At 42.1% G+C, this 20098-nt stretch overlaps 1 protein-coding gene across 8 annotated transcripts in view; it reads right to left on the bottom strand.

The window, feature by feature from the left end:
- The window catches only part of ZNF185 (zinc finger protein 185 with LIM domain), a 171398-nt gene that overhangs the window by 86885 nt on the left and 64415 nt on the right, over nucleotides 1-20098 (bottom strand). For 5 of the 8 annotated variants that reach the window (XM_033946215.1, XM_033946214.1, XM_033946210.1 and 2 more), the window contains exons 19-22: nucleotides 18927-19007; nucleotides 16647-16727; nucleotides 10917-10991; nucleotides 1351-1428 (exon numbers count right to left, since the gene is read on the bottom strand). In XM_033946215.1, the coding sequence (XP_033802106.1) occupies nucleotides 1351-1428; nucleotides 10917-10991; nucleotides 16647-16727; nucleotides 18927-19007 (315 nt within the window). The remainder of the gene's footprint in view (nucleotides 1-1350; nucleotides 1429-10916; nucleotides 10992-16646; nucleotides 16728-18926; nucleotides 19008-20098) is intronic. The other 3 variants (XM_033946211.1, XM_033946212.1, XM_033946213.1) reach the window with 3 other exon arrangements.

The following is a 20098-nucleotide window of genomic DNA, read 5'->3' as shown; positions in this document are numbered from 1 at the left end:
TGAATTTGGTGCTAACATTTACATGCTGTTTATGTGCATAAATGATTAAAATAATTTCACATATGAAAGTAAATGCCAGAAAGCTGCCTAAGCTTTTTCCTGTAAATACATGCTTACTTTTTTTCCTGTGTGCTTTCTGCTATATTGGGCACAGGTTGGGAATGCAACCATTTTCGAAACCGCAAGAAATCTATCTTTATTTTTCCTTTTTTTTTTTTTTTTAATGTCTCATCTAGACATTCTGGTCCTTAGGACATCTGCCTTTGTGGCCATTTTAGAAAATCAAAATGTCCAAATGCAAAACATCCAAAACAATCCCATTTAAATGTGGGAGGGGCCAGCCTTTTAATGGGCTGGCCACACAGGCATGTCAGGAGAGCAGTGAGACACCATAAGGGGTACTGCTGTGAACTTCACATAAAGAGTGTCAGGTACACATGTCACCTTAACCCCCTTATAGTGTATGGTGAGTCCTCCAAAACTACCCCCTCCCCTACTATACCTACCCATCTACCACCCCAATATCCCTTATGGCTGTAGGTTACAGCCGGCCCACAAGCCTTCTCCCGATGTCAGAACTGACGTCAGTTCTGACGTCGGGCGAAGGCTTATGGGCTGGCTACGTGCAATCGTTGCATGCTGGCCCTTCCCTTCTTTGAGCTGCGGTGCAGTGGCAGCAGACCGGGGCCAGAGGAGGAGGAATTAGCAGAGGGTAGGCAGGTTTCATCACGCAGGGGCAGAGGAAGGCAATTTCCGGCGCAGCAGGGAGGACGAAGGACAAAGGCTAGAAGGCAGTGAGGGGGCACAAACTCAGGACATGGGAGGGAGGGAAGTCAAAGAACAAAGGCTGGAAGGCAATGAGTGGGAGGGGGCACGAACTTGGGACATGGGAGGGAGGGAATAGAAAGGGACAATTCTTGGGCCTGAGTGAAGAAAGGAAGGAAGAAAGGAAGGAAGGAGACTCATGAAATCACCAGACAACAAAAGTACGAAAAATTATTTTATTTTCAATTTAGTGATCAAAATGTGTCAGTTTTGAGAATTTATATCTGCTGTGTGTATTGTGTGTATATGAAAAATGAAATGAACAGTCTGGTAGGGAAGGGGAGACAGGGTGTAGAGCCTGGTATTTATTAGTACACAATTTGGTTCAGAATGTTTTTTTCTGTTTTTCCTGCTCTAAATCTAGGGTGCGTCTTATGGTCTTTATAGAATAGATATTACATAAGAACCCTCTCATTCCTAAATATACTACTACTATTAAATATTTCTATAGCACTAAGCACATCATTATAGAATTACCACTTCATTCTTATTTTTACCTGCACATAAATTTTCATTAATGATTACCTTTCGTTTTTGGTGACAGTGGTTGCTGTCCTGGTCACCGTGGAAGAAGAACTATTGGGAGTCCAGCTGTTTGCATCACTTTAATTACAGTAAAGCAAAAAAATTATTTCAAAATTCAATTGACCGGATAGTCATACAGTTAGATAAATTACAATCTGGATCTTAGAAAGTTATTTCTTACTATGGTACAGGAAACAGAGCCACCAGAAATAAATGAAAGTCACAATGTTGCTCTTTCTACAGCTCCAAAATTAGAAAGGTAATAATAATAATAATAATAATTTTATTCTTATATACCGCCATACCCAGCGAGTTCTAGGCGGTTTACATCAATTAGTTTAGGATCCGCATTGACATGCAGATTTACAACAATTTATCAGGTTTACAACAAATTTAGCCGCACTTGGCAGATGAAGAAGGGAGAGGGTAGAAGAAAGGGAAGAAAGAAGCGATCGTGAAGGAGGAGATGAGCCGAGCGAAGGGCCAGGCGATTGCCGGAAGGGGGGGGGGTAGGCTAAATAAGTTCTGATTTCACTTGTTCTTAAGGACTTATATGCATTTTTATCCAAGGACAAGCAGGCAGTATATTCTCGCATATGGGTGATGTTTCAACAAGTGCACTGTCACTTTAAAAACTTGAAGACTTCCCACACTGCGCATGTGTCTGTGTGCCTTCCCGCCTGAAACCAGCTTGTGGGACCATCAGTTCTTAGTTTTCTGCAGAACCTGAGAAGCTGTTCTTTTGAATTTTTCTCAGTGCGTCAAACTTCTGCATCTATTTTCAGTATATTTTTTGTGCTTATGTTTTGTACATATTTTTTGTAATCATTTTTTGTGCCTTCCCTTCTTTTTTTATTTGGTTTAAAGAATTTTCATTTTTCATTATCTTTTGCTTCGGGCTTTCTTCAGCCTGTCTTCAGCCTGGGAGCATCAAACCTTTTTTGGTCTGCCATCTACTGAACCTCTCTATACCACTGACTCCTTTGCTCTTGCGTCAGTAGTTTTGCCTTCAATGTCCAAGGCTCCTAGTGACTCCTATTATAGTGACTCCTAGCGATGCACTCAGTATAATAGGACCATTTCAGGTACATACCCACATAACTGATGTGTCTACTTCATCAGTGCTGCCTGCCTCGGGGGAACCTCAAAAAAAAAAGAATCTTAAGCATACTTCCCCCTCCATGCATGCTTTGGCATCATCTCAGTCATCTTCATCAATTAAGCATCGATGCATTGATGCCAGATCACCATCCTTACAGTTGTTACCTGTAAAGCATGCCTCTACATCCAGGTCCCTAACACTTCAACACACAACTTCTATGCCTAATATACTTGCATTAGCAATTGTATTGCACCATCTCTGCAAGAACAGCTTCACATGCAGAAGGAACTAGCTGGGCTCCTGCAGATGCAATTGGTGCCAAATCCTGGTTCTACACTCCCAGCCTCAACTCAGTCCAAGCAATGCCCAAAGGCTCCATTGAGGCATTGAACTCAGACACCAAGATATCGAGTACTTACATCAAGGCATGCATCCATGTTGAGAGAGTGAAGTTCATCCTCTCATTCTCAATGCTTGTCTCGATGCTCGAGACACTCGCGTCACCACTCTCCTCTCAATCTGCAGGACTGGATATCGATGATTTTGACTATGACTTATCTCTGAGTTCCTCCAGTGACCATCCAGAGCTGTCAGTAAATGGGTCATATGGAATACTTTCAGACCCATCTCCTCCTCTGCCTCATAGAAGGTCATAGAAACATAGAAAGGTGACGGCAGAAAAGGGCTTCAGCCCTTCAAGTCTGCCCACTCTACTGACCCACCCCATTAAGTCTGAGTGCTGCTCGACCCACATAGGGATCCCACGTGGATGTCCCATTTATTCTTAAAGTCGAGCACGCTCGTGGCCTTGATCACCTGCACCGGAAGTTTGTTCCAGTGATCTACCACTCTTTCTGTGAAGAAATGCTTCCTGGTGTCACCACTAAATTTCCCTCCTCTGAGTTTGTGCGGGTGCCCCCTTGTGACCGAGGGTCCCTTGGGAAAGAATATGTCGTTTTCCACCCCCAGAGAGTCTGTCTTTTATTAAGTACATAAGCTAAATGGGGCAAGTGCTCCCAATAAATATGGAGCCTCAGGCAGAACTTATGGATGCACTTGATTATAAAGAATAGTGTTTTAGCCCGTTACATTCGTTACAGTAACGGGTGTTAGAATAGCCCCACCTATACACTGACCCTGACTCTGACCCCACCCATGCCCCACCTCTATCATGCCTGGACCCTGCCTCCCACTGATCCCAGTCCCACCACCACACCTTTCACCATTTCCTTTCTACCTTTTTGGCCCTCCTGACAGGGTCTTTACTTACCCGAGGCAGCAGCAGCAGTCCTGACGTACCAATCTTTCCTCCCTCAGTGCCTCAAAGCAGCAGTGGTCCTACCATTTCCATCTCTCCCTTCCCCCCCCTTTCACACTCTCTACTATCTCTCTCTGACCCTGTTTCACCTCTTTTGCCATTTTTCCCTTTCCTGTCCCCTCTCTCCTTCCCCAAGACCATCTCTCTCTCCTGCCCCCTCCACACTCCCTGAAGTCTATCTCTCCCTATCCTCTACCATCTCTCCTGGTCCCCCTAGTAGCCCCTCTGACCTTCTCATCCATCTGTCTCTGTCTCTCTCTCCTCACCTCCTGCCTCTGCGGAGCTCTTGCAGCTCCTCCTCGTCCTCCTCCAGCCAGGCTTCAGCCATCTTCCGCTGCGGCCTGCAGCCGCCGACAGCCGCGGCGGCCTTCAGCCACCGACAGCCGTCGTGGCCAACATCCGCCTCGGGGGATTCTCGCGCATGCGCACTCCTACCTGCGGTGCCCTACAGTGCATGGAAAACGGGAGCACGCAGGTGGGAGTGCGCATTCGCGCTTAGGGCTTTATCATATTAGATGGCCCAAAGACACCATAAAAGTTCTTCTTCACAACCTCATGAAAGAAGCCTTGTTTAAAAACTGTGAATTTCCACTTCATATCCTAGTAGCTCCATGAAAGTTGGGCACTCTTTAATGGACAAACCACGGTTATAACAGGAGTCCACCTTGAAAAAGGCTCATAGTTCTAGGACTTATGCCAGCATTCATGGAAGAGAAGGTAGAACTCTGGATAAGTGTGGCCAGAGTTTTTCAGGGCTCTATGTTAGCAAACAGAATCCTAAACTATATTTTTTATATCACATTCTATCTAAAGGCTCTCGTGCAAAAATGGCTCTTTATGACCAGTATATTCCATCAGAGCATCTCTCTTCTTTTCATGACTGCTACAGTTTGCCTTCTAGAACTCCTAGGTTTTGCAGTGAACTAGAAGTCTCATCTAGAATCTACTCAATTTAGAATGTATTGGAGCTGTACTAGATACAATTCAAACTTGTGCCTTCTTACCACAACAGAAACTCGACACACTGATTCATTTTGGCTAGAGGGACTCCTCTTGTTGCTACATAACTGCATATCATATGCTGCAAGTCCTTGGCCAAATGACCTCTACAGTACATGTAACTCAATTTCCCATCTATATCTCATAGAACCTCAATAGCACTTTTGACCCAATAGTCTAAGGTCATTGGTCTGTTTTCCCAACAGATAAAAGCAACCTCACATTTCCGAATATCACTTCAGTGGTGGTTATTGCCGAACAATCTCTCCAAGAAACCTCCTATTCCAGGTGCCACCATATCAAAAGGGTATGACAACTGATGCCTCCATGCTCGGTTGGGGAGCCCACCTCGATGGCCTCCATACAAGAAAACTTTTCATATCAACCTTCTCGAACTTTAAGCAATCTGCAATGCTCTATGCACTTTCCAAGATAGCCTCCTCAAGCAAGAAGTGCTGATCCAAACAATCAAATATCCATATATTACATGAACAAACAGGGTGGAACAGGGTCTCACTGACTCTATCAAGAAATGATACAAATCTGATCTTGGACGATTCCTTGCAACATTTTCTCTGAAGGCAGTCTACCTAGCAGGAAAGCAGAATGTCTTAGCCGACAAGTTGAGTAAACTCCTTCAAACGCACAAGTGGTCACTCAATTCCATCACTCTGCACCAGATCTTTGCAGACTGGAGGACCCCAGAAGTGGATCTTTTTGCATCTACCCAGAACTACAAACTTCTACTATTCTGTTCCAGACTCTACATTCCAAATTATCTGGAGTCAGATGCATTCTTCCTTGACTGATGGAACAAGTTTCTTTATGCTTCCCCCCAATTCTTTTAGTCAAGAAGACTCTGCTCAAGCTTTGACAAGACCAAGCCATCATGATTCTCATAGCACCTCAGTCACCATGTCAACCTTGGGTCCCTCTCCTTCAACTCAGTGCGTGGGAACCCATTCCATTTCCAGTGTTTCTAACATTGCTGGCACAGAATGAGGGATCTCTTTTCCATCCCAATCTATGTACATTGGCTCTACAGCATGATTTATTGCTTCCAGTGAGCAGATACTGTCACACTATCTGCACCGTAAGCCATCATTGAAACTTCTAGAAAACTTTCCACACAACATTGCTACCATTTCAAGTGGACTTGCTTCACAGTCTAGTGTACTTTCCACTTGCTAGAACTGATCATTTGTCCTCCTTTGTCTCCCATCCATTCTGGACTATCTTTTATACTTTTCCAACTCTGGTTTCAAGACTACTTCAGTCAGAGTTCATCTCAGTGCTATTAGTGCTTTTCATATACCATTAGACAAAAAGCCATTGTCTGTACATCCTTTAGTATCCAGATTCATGAAAGACCTTTACCATACCAGGCCACCTTTCAATCATCCTCCGGTGACTTGGGATCTTAAATGTTGTACTTTCAACTCTGATGAAGCTCCATTTGAACCACTCTTGACTTCATCTCACATAGAAAGTAGTATTCCTCATATCTTCTACATCTGCATGCTGAATCAGTGAACTTCAAGTGCTTGGGTCAGATCAACCTTATACAGCATTCTACCACAACAGGGTGGTTCTTCATACTCATCCCAAATTCCTCATGAAGGTCATCTCAGAATTTCATCTAAACCATTTGATAGTTCTACTTGTCTTCTTTCCAAGACCATACTCACACCCAGGTGAAGCTGCACTCCACACTTCACTGTTCGCAGTCTAAGCAACAAAGTTCATGATCTGCAAGCCCTGATATTAGAGGCAGATCTAGATATTGTTGCTATCACAGAGACATGGTTCAGTGAATCTCATGGATGGGATGCAAACATACCGGGATATAATCTTTTTAGGAAGGACAGAGATGGTCATAAAGGTGGAGGAGTAGCTCTCTATGTAAAGATCAATATCCAAGCGACCGAAATGCAAGGGACCTGGGGAGAGGAAGAAGCGATATGGATTGCTCTGAAAAGAGAAGATGGAACTTCTATCTACGTGGGTGTAGTCTACAGACCTCTGACTCAATCGCAGCAAATTGATAAGGATCTGATTGTGGATATCCAAAAGTTTGGAAGGAAAGAGGAGGTTCTGCTGTTGGGAGATTTCAACCTGCCGGATGCGGACTGGAATGTTCCGTCTGCGGAATCGGAAAGAAGTAGGGAGATTGTGGATGCCTTTCAAGAGGCTCTGCTCAGACAAATGGTGACGGAACCCACAAGGGAAAAAGCGATATTGGATCTGGTCCTCACAAATGGAGAGAGTATCTCTAATGTTCGAGTGGGTGCTCACCTGGGTAGTAGCGATCATCAAACGGTTTGGTTTGATATAACGGCTAAAGTGGAGAGCGGCCGCACGATACTTAAAGTCCTAGATTTCAAACGTACGGACTTTAATGCAATGGGAAAGTACCTGAAGAAAGAGCTGTTAGGATGGGAGGACATAAGAGAAGTGGAAAGACAGTGGTCTAAGCTGAAAGGAGCGATAAAAATGGCTACGGACCTTTATGTGAAGAAAATCAATAAAAACAAAAGAAAAAGGAAGCCGATATGGTTCTCCAACCTAGTGGCTGAGAAAATAAAGGCGAAAGAGTTGGCGTTCATGAAATATAAAAAAACCCAAGAAGAGGAGAGCAGAAAGGACTACAGGGTGAAACTGAAAGAAGCCAAGAGAGAGATACGTTTGGCGAAGGCACAGGCGGAAGAACAAATGGCTAAAAATGTAAAAAAGGGAGATAAAAATTTTTTCAGATATATTAGTGAAAGGAGGAAGATAAAAAATGGAATTGCTAGGCTAAAAGATGCTGGGAACAAATATGTGGAGAGTGATGAGGAGAAAGCAAATGTGCTAAACAAATACTTCTGTTCTGTGTTCACAGAAGAAAATCCTGGAGAAGGACCGAGATTGTCCGGCAAAGTTACACGAGAAAATGGAGTAGATTCTGCGCCGTTCACGGAGGAGGGTGTTTATGAGCAACTTGAAAAACTGAAGGTGGACAAAGCGATGGGACCAGACGGGATCCATCCCAGGATACTAAGGGAACTCAGAGAGGTTCTGGCGAGTCCTATTAAAGACTTGTTCAACAAATCTCTGGAGACGGGAGTGATTCCTGGGGATTGGAGGAGAGCGGATGTGGTCCCTATTCATAAAAGTGGTCACAGGGATGAAGCAGGAAACTACAGGCCGGTGAGCCTCACTTCAGTTGTTGGAAAAATAATGGAAGTGTTGCTGAAAGAAAGGATAGTGTATTTCCTTGAATCTAATGGGTTACAGGATGCGAGGCAACATGGCTTTACAAAAGGTAAATCGTGCCAAACGAACCTGATTGAATTTTTTGATTGGGTGACCAGAGAGCTGGATCGAGGACATATGCTAGATGTAATTTACTTGGATTTCAGCAAAGCCTTTGATACAGTTCCTCATAGGAGGCTGTTGAACAAACTTGAAGGGCTGAAGTTAGGACCCAAAGTGGTGAACTGGGTCAGAAACTGGCTGTCGGACAGACGCCAGAGGGTGGTGGTTAATGGAAGTCGCTCGAAGGAAGGAAAGGTGACTAGTGGAGTCCCTCAGGGTTCGGTGCTGGGGCCAATCCTGTTCAATATGTATGTAAGTGACATTGCTGAAGGGTTAGAAGGAAAAGTGTGCCTTTTTGCAAATGATACCAAGATTTGTAACAGAGTAGACACCGAAGAGGGAGTGGAAAATATGAAAAAGGATCTGCAAAAGTTAGAGGAATGGTCTAATGCCTGGCAACTAAAATTCAATGCAAAGAAATGCAGAGTAATGCATTTGGGGATTAATAATAGGAAGGAACCGTATATGCTGGGAGGAGAGAAGCTGATATGCACGGACGGGGAGAGGGACCTTGGGGTGATAGTGTCCGAAGATCTAAAGGCGAAAAAACAGTGTGACAAGGCAGTGGCTGCTGCCAGAAGGATTCTGGGCTGTATAAAGAGAGGCGTAGTCAGTAGAAGAAAGAAGGTGTTGATGCCCCTGTACAGGTCATTGGTGAGGCCCCACTTGGAGTATTGTGTTCAGTTTTGGAGACCGTATCTGGCGAAAGACGTAAGAAGACTTGAGGCGGTCCAGAGGAGGGCGACGAAAATGATAGGAGGCTTGCACCAGAAGACGTATGAGGAGAGACTGGAAGCCCTGAATATGTATACCCTAGAGGAAAGGAGAGACAGGGGAGATATGATTCAGACGTTCAAATACTTAAAGGGTATTAACGTAGAACAAAATCTTTTCCAGAGAAAGGAAAATGGTAAAACCAGAGGACATAATTTGAGGTTGAGGGGTGGTAGACTCAGGGGCAATGTTAGGAAATTCTACTTTACGGAGAGGGTGGTGGATGCCTGGAATGCGCTCCCGAAAGAGGTGGTGGAGAGTAAAACTGTGACTGAGTTCAAAGAAGCGTGGGATGAACACAGAAGATTTAGAATCAGAAAATAATATTAAAGATTGAACTAGGCCAGTTACTGGGCAGACTTGTATGGTCTGTGTCTGTGTATGGCCGTTTGGTGGAGGATGGGCAGGGGAGGGCTTCAATGGCTGGGAGGGTGTAGATGGGCTGGAGTAAGTCTTAACAGAGATTTCGGCAGTTGGAACCCAAGCACAGTACCGGGTAAAGCTTTGGATTCTCGCCCAGAAATAGCTAAGAAGAAAAAAAAAAAAAAAAAAAATTTTTAAATTGAATCAGGTTGGGCAGACTGGATGGACCATTCGGGTCTTTATCTGCCGTCATCTACTATGTTACTATGTTACTATGTTATTACTTGAATTGGATCAAACTTCACAGAACTTCCACTCAGCTGTTCCTTTCATTTGATCCTAACAGGCTTGGAGCTCCTGTCTCCAAGAAGACCATCTCTACATGGCTGGCAGATTGGATTTCCTTATTCTATGCTTGGCTGGGCTGATGCTTCAAGGCTATGTCACCGCATATAAATTTCAAGCAATGGAAACTTCAGTAGGCCTTATATGTTTCACTTCCATTGAGCACTTCTGTAAAGCAGCCACCTAGTCTTCAGTTCACAAATTCACATACTACTACTGTTTGAACAATTACTCCAGATGGGATGTTGGTTTGGCCAAGGAGTTTCACAAAGTTTATTCTCTATTTAGATGCCAACTTCCCTCCAACCCTGTTGGTTTCGCCAGGCTCATGGTAGTTGTCAATAACCCTCTTCTCAGAGGCATGATCCTGGCAGCTAGGAGTCCCACATGAGAGAATATACTATCTTCTTGTTTTTGGATAATGAGAAGTTACTTACCTGTACCAGGTGTTATCTGTGGACAGCATGCAGATATTCTCACAGCCCTTCCACCTCCCTTAGTTATTTTCTTAGCTTAGGTACAGAACTGATGGACCCGTGAGCCAGCTTCAGGCAGGAAGGCACAGATGCATGTGTAGTGCTGTCGGACTTCAAGTTTTTACAGTGACAGTGCACTTGTTGACTGTACTGGGGCTCCAAGGATGAGATCACTTGTATGTGAGAATATCTGCCTGCTGTCCTTGGATAACACCTGCTACAGTAAGTAACATTGCTTTCTTTTTTCCTATAAAAATATGGAGATAATGTGATACAATAAATGCATCCTGTCCCTTACAACTTACAGCTCTGTTTCCCTTAATACAAGTAATGAGTTTAGAGAATTCCTTCTATTAGTGTAGTGTTAAATTATGTAGATGAATGGGAGTTGGGAATAAGATAAATACACTTCAATGTTTGGTTTGTTTCCACGTTAGTGATGCCTACATTACTTCAGAGTGTCATTGCATATAGATTTGCTCATGAGAATTGATATCTAGGAATAATCATCTGAGATGACTTTGAGGTAGAAAGTCTATGTGTGGAGTGGCCTAGTGGTTAGAGTGCTCCTGGTGACCCTGGGCAAGTCACTTAACCCTCCATTGCCCCAGGTACCATAGCTAGATTGTGAGCCCACCAGGAAACAGAGAAAATGCTTAGCGTACCTAACTACTATTCAGTAGAAGACCACCTTGGGTGAATCCCTTCATAAAGGCAGATAATAAATCCAAATACGTAAACTGGGAGTAAATATTTTAAAATAGAAGAATTAGTGGGTGCTGAGGATCTATCATTGATAGAATAATAGAATTAGAAAAGGAAGGCAGATTACCTTTCTTTATTTGCAAAACTGGTCCTTGTTTCCCTAGTAGTTGATTTATCATGGATTGGTGGAATTTCATCATAGCTGCAATAAATCAAATATTAAATCAAAATGGTCTTCAACATGAAATTCATTAAAGGGCTTCTTTACTAAGCAGCAGTAAGCACTAACACATGTTTATCACCTACAATGGCACTAGTGGGCTGCGTATAGGAGCCATGTGCTAACTGCAGACTTAGCGTGTGCCACCTAAAATAGATTCTATTCTGTTGTGCAGGGGGGCATGTATGGGGGTGGAGAGTAGGTGTGCTCTGTACTAATCAGGTGCAGGGGCATAATCAAAAACAACGTCTAAGTCCCCTTTTGGCCTAAGGCCCTAGCCGTACAAAGTAGGTAGCAGGGAAATGTCCATTCTCGAAAAAAACTTTCAAAATGTGGGGTTTTTTTCGAGAATGGTCTACCTGTACGTTCAGCAGTTTAATTGCCCAGACTGCCACTACATGTATGCTTACAACACATTCCCAAGCCCCCAAAATCGCCCAAGTCTCAAATGCCCAAAACAAGACCTTTTAGGCGAAGGAGGGGCCAATCCTTCACCTAAAAGCACAATTCTCTATTCCGCATCTGTCATAAACAATGCCAGTTAGAGAATTGTGGAACCATCCCTCCCATCCCCACCCCCCTCCCCCGGCAACAATCGCGGCAGGAGAGATGTCCAATCTCTCCTGCTGCCATCCCTCCGAACCTCCTGCGCAATCGTGCTCTTCACTAGCAGGAGGGATGCCCAACTGCACAAATACATCTACACCTGCTATTTAGTATACTCAAACATTTAGCAAAACTTTATGCACATAACCCCAAATTCTGTATATAGGTCTGATTCTATAAATGATGCCTACAGTTAGGCGCATAAATCAGTATCCCTAGCCAATATAGGCACCTAACTTAATTTTCTTAATTGGTTCAACTGGTGTGGATAATTGAAAGCACGATTAAAAAGCAAAAATCCATCCAAAAAATTAATTAGCCTGTAGGTGCCTACCACCTTGAGGTGTCTATAATGAAGCGCCTACCAGCAAGAAGGCATGGTTAGGGGCAGATTCGGGGTGAATTTTGGGCAAGAAAGCCCTGGCCTAAATAGCAGTGCATCTATGGATTCAGGCCCATATTCTATAAACGGTGCCCTACCGGTGCCTAACTTAAGTGGCAAAGCCGTTCATAAATGAATATAAAATAGTTTAAAAACAACAATGTAGGCACCTAGATCGCGTTTACAGGTACGCCTTAGAATGCCTAAATTCAAAGTAGGAGTGGCTAACACTGGAAACAATCTTAGCGTCCTTAGGTGCTTCCAAAGATGCGATTCATGTCAAACATAGGCCTACATTTCTGGCGCCTGTGTTTGAGGTAGTTATGATTCTACAAATGGTCCCAGTGTGTGATTGACACGCAATCAGCGGCCATTTTTTTGGTGGCTGCTGATACCAGCGCCCCTGGACTGGACTGTTTTTTACTATGAGAGGAAAATTCAGACAGTACAATATTCCAAGAGGAGAAACAACAAGGATTGTTTGAAATGAGATTTTGATATATTTGGGTCCGGACATTTTCTGGCCAACGACAGTACTGTGATTATAACAAATGGCAAGGAGAAGAATTTTATTGATGGCATTTTGGACTTGGGGGGTGAATGAACTGGGGTTCCTATATATGATAGTTTGTGATTTCTGTATGAATGAGATTTTATATGCAATTATGTGTAGTTGATTTTCTAGATCTGATAAATTATCATAAAATATGATTATGAAAATGAAAATGAAATATTGTAGCGAATAGCTTCCTAAGATATGGGAGTACATTTTAAGTTAGGCATCGCTATGTGCGATTCTGTAAAGGGCGCCTAAGTATAATTGACATGCAATAGGCACCTAACTTTAGACACCTATCTTTTTTAAGCACCAATTACTGAATCTGGTCCTGTGTGTTGAAGAGCCGGCTGATTCAGCCTCCATTGACAGACCACTCGACTCTCTTTATGCTGGTTTGAGTAATATCAATTTAATAATAAATCAGCAATAGCTTACATGAATGAATCATACAGCATACAAAGTAATAGAGCATACACCAGGCTGGCCAGATTGATCGGATCAGTTCTGAAACCATGGTGCAAGGAGCTTTCTTTTATATGATTCTGACAGCTCTGGCCGACGATGGTGCATGTTACATTTCATATTTTCATTGGTTAATCATATTCATTATCTCGCTTATTAATCTATTGATTCATTAACATTTCTGAGTGAGTCTGTGTGTCACGCCTTTCCTCTAGGTCTATTCTATTTCCCTGTAAATGTCCTGTTAATATACCAAGTTCCTCTTTTGAACACTTGGGCCTAACAGCTTTTAGCTCTGTGGTCAGTTTTCTTAAGTTTCACGTCCTTGTTTCTGTGATGCTTTTAACCACTGTCCATTCTGACTTGGGTGGAGGATAGCTTTTCACAAGAATTTCCAGCTTTGCCTTCTGTTCGACCTTGTTCTTCTCTGAAAAAGCAGAAGTGCGCTCTCCGGAGTTGACAGCCTTTGCAGAGCTGACAGCTTCTAGTCAAAGTGTGTTTTTCAACCATTTTAGTGTCTCAGCATCCATTTTAAATCTTTCCTGCCCAGGGCTTCTCTTCCCCTTCCTTCCTCAGTGTGCAGAACTTAATTGATAAATTGGCCTAATCAGCACCGATGATTGGCAATTAAAACCTCATAATTGTTGTCACAGAGGAATACCTCGAAACACACTGGCTCCCAGGCCAAGCGAGAGTACTCTTCAAATTCTACTGCCTACTATTTAAAGCCATAAATGGAGACAGCCCAGAATACTGGAATAATTGACTAATTCAATCCTCCTGAACCAAACACAGGAGAACCCACACATCATTCATGTACCCGCCGACAAAAAACGTCAAACGAAAGAAGCTGTATGACAACCTCCTAGCTATTAAAGCTGCAAAACTGGACCACAAACTCTCCAACCTACTAATCACGACCACAGACTTCAAAACCTTCAAAAAAGAAACAAAAACCCTACTATTCAAAAAATACATTAAACTAAACTAACACAACCAGACTTGACCCAAGCACCACCTGTAATACTCCCTGATCCCTCCCATCTTAATAAAGTTCCAGACTACTTCTTATGTATCTCCAATCGACTCAATACCTGTAAACTGTAATAACTGTAATAATGTAATCCGCCTTGAACCACGAGGTAATGGCGGAATAGAAATCACTAATGTAATGTAATTAAAGTTACGTGCACAACTCGGAACACACAATTCTATAAAAATTTGTGCCAATTGCAGTAAGCAATTTAGGTGCAAGCATTTAGGCCTGTTTTTTGCTTGCCTAAATGGGTGCCCCTAAGTTATGTGTCACACATAGGCACTAAGCGCAATTCTATAAAAGGTATGTACACCTTGTATGATCACACTAAGCACCATTCTAGTTGGCATTGATTGTTTAGGTGCCATACATATGGGTTCTTTTACTAAGGTGTGCTAACTGATTTAGCATGCACTAATTGATTTAGCGTGTACTAACGATTAGTGTGTATTAAATGCTAAGGCGCCCATTATATTCTATGGGCGCCTTAGCATTTAGCGTGTGCTAAATCGGTTAGCGTGTGCTAAATTGATTAGCGTGTGCTAAATCAGTTAGTGTGCGCTAAACCAGTTAGCGTGCCTTAGTAAAAGGACCCCATAGAATAATGCCCACACTTTTGAAAATTTAAAATACTTGAGTAAGTTCAAACTTCATCCTACCTCTACCCTCAAGAATATTTCTTCTCATTGTAAGTGAAAACATGTGCACAGTGGCTTTTCTGGGGTAATTGTAGTAGTAATTGGGTAATTGGGGTAATTCTGGGGTAATTGGGTAGTAGACTTAAAAATAAACTGGAGAAAATATTTCTTTACACAACGTGTAATTAAACTCTGGAATTTGTTGCTGGAGAGTATGGTGAAATCAATTAGTTTAGCAGGGTTTAAAAAAGGTTTGGATACTTTCCCAAAAGATAAGTCCATAGGCAATTATTGAGATGGCTTGGGGAAATCCACTGCTTATTCGACGATTTGGCGAAATATACTATAAGATTGCACATAACATAACAAAAGAAAGTAGGTTCCTATTTTCCTCTTGTGCCCAAATATAGACACACTATTATACCCTTCATGCATACTTTTATTTGAATATAAATATTATTTACTTATTTCATTTTTGGCAATAGTGATCGCTATCCTGGACACCATGGAAGAAGAACTAATAGGAGTCCTGCTGGTAGCATCATATCATTCACAGTAGGGGCAAAAAAATAATAATTTCAAAATCCAATTGACTGGATAGACATATAATTAGATAAACTAAGTGCTGGATTTTTAGAAAGCTGTTTCTTGTTAAGGAGTCATCATTCAACTCTTTCTAAATAGCTCCAAGTCAAAAAGGGTAGGCAAAGGTGCTAGGAGTTACACTGGATTCCACTCTAACATTCAAAGGCCAGATTGCTTCTCTGGCAAAGAAGTTTTTCTTCAGACTGAGACAACTAAGATCAATCAGACCGGCCCTGTTTCAAAGCAGCTTTAGGAAGGTGGCACAAGCTGTCTTACAACCCCACTTAGACTACTGCAACTCCCTCTAATACGGTGCCACAGAGAAAAAAGCTAAAGCACCTGTGATTAGCGGCAAGTCTAATCTTCCAATCTCACTCCAATGCCCATTGCTACTTGAATTACACTGGTTACCTGTGAAAAAAAAAAAATCACTATAAGCTAGCCTGTATGATTCACGTCCATCTTCGGAGAAAATTCCTGCAGACTAGTGGCCAGCATTCTGGTCTCACACACCTTCCTTAACTCAAGGACCATGCAGCGATTTAAGATACTGTTTCCATCTTATCAAGGAATACGTCGGAAGAGAATGTTTAACTCTACATTCGAGTTCCTAGGACCATGTATCTGGAATAGTCTACCTGCTTATCTGTGACAATTACCCACGCATTGCCTGTTCAGGAAAAGATTAAAGACATATCTCTTCCCCCAGTAGACTCAACTCTTCCCAGTCCTCTTCATCCCACAGACTGCCATCCTTAAACTAACTCTGCAATATTAAACTTGCTTATCAACAGCACTATATCACAAACTGATCTTGCTGTAAGCCACAATGAGTCCCTGTTGAAAATTGTGGGATATAAGAAGTTGTATTGAATTGTATTAATCAGTTCTGGTTGACCCATGTATATGGGCTTGCAGGCCATTTTTCCTTACAAAAGTCTTGAACACTATGGAGACAATATGATGTAGCAAATGCATCCTGTCCCTTACGACCTATGATTCCTTTAATGAAATAGTGACTTTGTAGAATATCTTCAGTTACTATATTGGTAAGTCATGGAGATGAATTGGAACTGTGGATAAGAAAGACAAATTCCCTTCAAGTTTCTGCATTTCCAAGTTAGTGATGCCTATGTTGGTTTATTTATTTATTCAATTTTTTTAGCCTGTCCTCCCCAAAGAGCTCAGAACGGGTTACAAATCAGATACTCAAGCATTTTCCCTATCTATTAAGTTTCAAGTTTATTTATGGCTTGATATACCGACCATCACATGTATCTGGACGGTTTACAATATTAAAAATAGCAGTGATAGCAGTGAAAAAAGGAAGACAGATTACCTGTCTCTACAAAAAAGGAAGACAGATTACCTGTCTCTACTGGTAAAACTGGTCCTGGACCTAGACTCCCGTGTAGTTGATTTATCAAGGAACTGTGGGATTTCATCATGGCTGCAATAAAGCCAAATATAAATTTGAATTGGTCTTCAACAGTAAACTCAAATCTTTATATTAGGTCAATTATAATTTAGGATTTAATCATCAGATTACATACAAATAAGAAATAGAAATTTAAAAATTAAGAACTTTTTTTAAATAAAGTTTAGCATGCACTAACGAACATTAATGTGCATTGAGAGCCAGACTGTGCAACCGGTGCCAGTATCAGCTGGTGTCTCCAAAACCAGTGCCTGTTGTGTGTCAATCATGTATTGGCGCCAGTTGCAGAATCGCGGCCACGTGTAAAGGAGACACCAGAAATGTAGGTCATGGTTTTACTGGTCTATATTGCCAGTGCCTACTATATACGAGATTCCCGTCCACAGGGGCTCTTACCAGCACAAGCCACACCTACTTTGAATGTAGGCACTGGTAGGTGCCTCTTTAGACGGGACATTGGTGGCCTGTTCTGTAGGCGCCTATAGGCACCTACATTTTAAAAAAATTAATTTTTAATTGGTTATATATGATGTGATCAATTACTGCATTATTACTAATTAAACCAATTAAGTTAGGTGGCGGTAGGACGCCTACCACCACCTAATTTTTGGCATCCCTACAATAATCAGGGCCTAAGTGCCATATGACTTACAAATATAAAATAGGTCACACAATATTTTGTGTGCACTAATATCCACAAGTGTGGGCTAAATTTTAGTAACCGGCAGAGGCATAGTGAGGGAGGGTGGTGGTGCCTAGTATCACCATACCGTGCACCCCCCACTCTTCCCTGCTGCTTGAGCACACCCCCCCCACACACACACTCCCCCTTATACTTCTTGAAATGGTCGCCGGAATGAGCAGCATCTTTCAATTGTTGCTTGTGCCGGCCTTGGCTCCCTTCTGATGTCAAGTCCTGGTCCCGCGACCAGGTTGTGACATCAGAAGAAAGCCGAGACCAGTGCGACCAGCAAGTGGAGGAGAGATGCTTGTGCCCCCTGTGAAGATAGCACCTGGGGTAGTCTGCCCCCGTCCCACCCCCCCTCCCCACTTACTATGCTGCTGATAAAAGGGGCTATGGTCAAACTCTTTGCATTGGTATTCTATGAAGTTACATCAGTACCCCTTGATCTCCCCAACTAGATGACCAGTTTGCAGTAGGGTATGATGTTAATGTGAACAGCCTTTATTAGCAAAGAATCCACAGTATTTGTTTTATGTTTTTGATACTGTGAGACGAGAAACACATACACCATAATTTTTGTCAACTACAACTATTTTGCATTTTCTGTTTGTTTGTAAAATTGTGCATTTTTATATTTTTCAAACTCAAGAAAGATTTGTGTAAATCAACTTTTTCCAGTGTTTCAGTGCAATATCCTTGGCTTGCTTTAATGCCTGTCTCTATTAAGGGAAGGGCAATTTTCAAGGCCTTTCCCAGGTTTAAGTAGATGAGAAAGACCTGCTAAAAATTAATCACCCCCCTCTGCAGATAAAAGTATTTTCCTTCACTTGATTTAAAAAATTTGATGTAGATGGGGTGGATAAAGTTTGGAGGAGATACAGTGTAGAACTTTTATTCTGTGGATTTTCCATGGGTACATAAAACCCGCTTAGCCCCCGCCTCCACCCTAACCAACCACCATCTACCTAGATAAGGATCCTGAAGGGTACAATTATCTACATGGGTTAAGACTTGTTATAATTATACCTCTGAATATGCTAATATTTTAAAATGTTGCAGCTGACATTCATTTAAAAAAGAAAATGTGCACTGAGCCACTGAATACTAGCCTCAATTTTTTTCCTTTTAATAATGCTTCTAATTATGCAGCTGAATATACTGTTAGCTTTCCGAGCTATTTGATTACCTTGACTTCATTCTGTGAGATCATGTGAAATTATTAATTATTTACTCTTATTTTTAGCCCATCCTCCCAGTGGAGCCCAGAATGGGTTACAAATCAGGTACTCAATTATTTTCCCTGTCTGTCCCAGTGGACTCACAATCTATGTAATGTACCTGGGGCAGTGGAGGATTAAGTGGCTCGCTCAGGGTGACAAGGAACAGCATGGGGTTTGAACCCACAACCTCAGGGTGCTGAGGCTGTAGCTCTAACCATTACGCTACACTCTCCTCCCTTTTGATGGCACCCAATAATTCCTCTATCATTAATAGAATAATAGCAGTGGAAAATGAAGGCATATTACCTTTCTTTTCTGGTAAAACTGGTCCTGGTCCTAGTTTCCCCTGTAGTTGGTTTATGAAGGGACTGTGGGATTTCATCATGACTGCAATAGAACCAAATATTAATTCAGAACGGTCTCTTAACAGTGAAACTCATTAAATTTTTATATTGAGTCAACTATAATTTAGCATTTATTCTTCAGATTACATGCAAATAGGAACAAGCAGCATTTTACATATTAAGGGGCTGTTTTATGAAGCTGCGGCAAAAAGTGGCCTTAACATGCACTTATGAGGTTCTTTCTTGTGCACTAAGGCCACTTTCCTATTTAATGGCCATGCACTGCTATTACCATTATTGCATGGCCATTTAACAAAAATTAGCGCATATGCATTTACCGTCATTTGTTTTGTAGGTGGTAAAGTCTCAGGTGCTAATCCTGTGCTACTCTGTTAGCACATGGTAATGTAGATACACTGATTAGTGTAGAAATGTCCACTCTCCTCTCCCAGACACGCCGTCTGGTCAAAACCCCAAAAATATATTAGCATGTGGGAAGCATATTTGGAATTTATCGTGCGATGCCAGAGTGTGGTCCATGTCTTTTTTCTCTCACTGCAAGGCCGTGATGTTTTGTAGCGTTACAGATTGGGAGCAACGGTTTGATCGTTTTGTTATAGATCATATTTATCCATTTGATACCCAAAGACTCTTAAGACTCCTGATGCAGGCCGAAACATGATCATGTCGAGTCATTGAGTTACTTTGGATGTATGAGTTATTTTGGATGAATAAAGACCATTGGATTTATCAGATGAGTTGAAAGACACTTTTTTGTGCACCATTCTGATTGGACATTTCCACTTTGCTCTTGCCATGTCTTTTTAAGCTATGGTAAGCACACGCTTACTGCACATTAGTAAAAGGTCACATAATTCAGGACAGTTATAATAGTGTTGTGTCAGAAAAGAACAAGACTTGGGGCTCTTTTTATCAAGCCGCACTAGCGGGGTTAACGCGCGTGACTTTTCATCACACGTTAACCCCTGCACTGGCCAAAAACTACCGCCTGCTCTGGAGGAGGCGGTAGCGGTTTAGCATGCCTTGATAAAAGGAGCCTTTGATAATTAATCCTAATATAAAGGCATCTTGAATGAAGGATTTTGTGAACCCCCTGGATAAAGTAGTCTGGTT

Source organism: Geotrypetes seraphini, chromosome 5, assembly GCF_902459505.1.
Source record: "Geotrypetes seraphini chromosome 5, aGeoSer1.1, whole genome shotgun sequence".
In the NCBI taxonomy this organism is placed as follows: Eukaryota; Metazoa; Chordata; class Amphibia; order Gymnophiona; family Dermophiidae; genus Geotrypetes; species Geotrypetes seraphini.
This window is presented reverse-complemented; position numbering and strand designations above follow the sequence as displayed.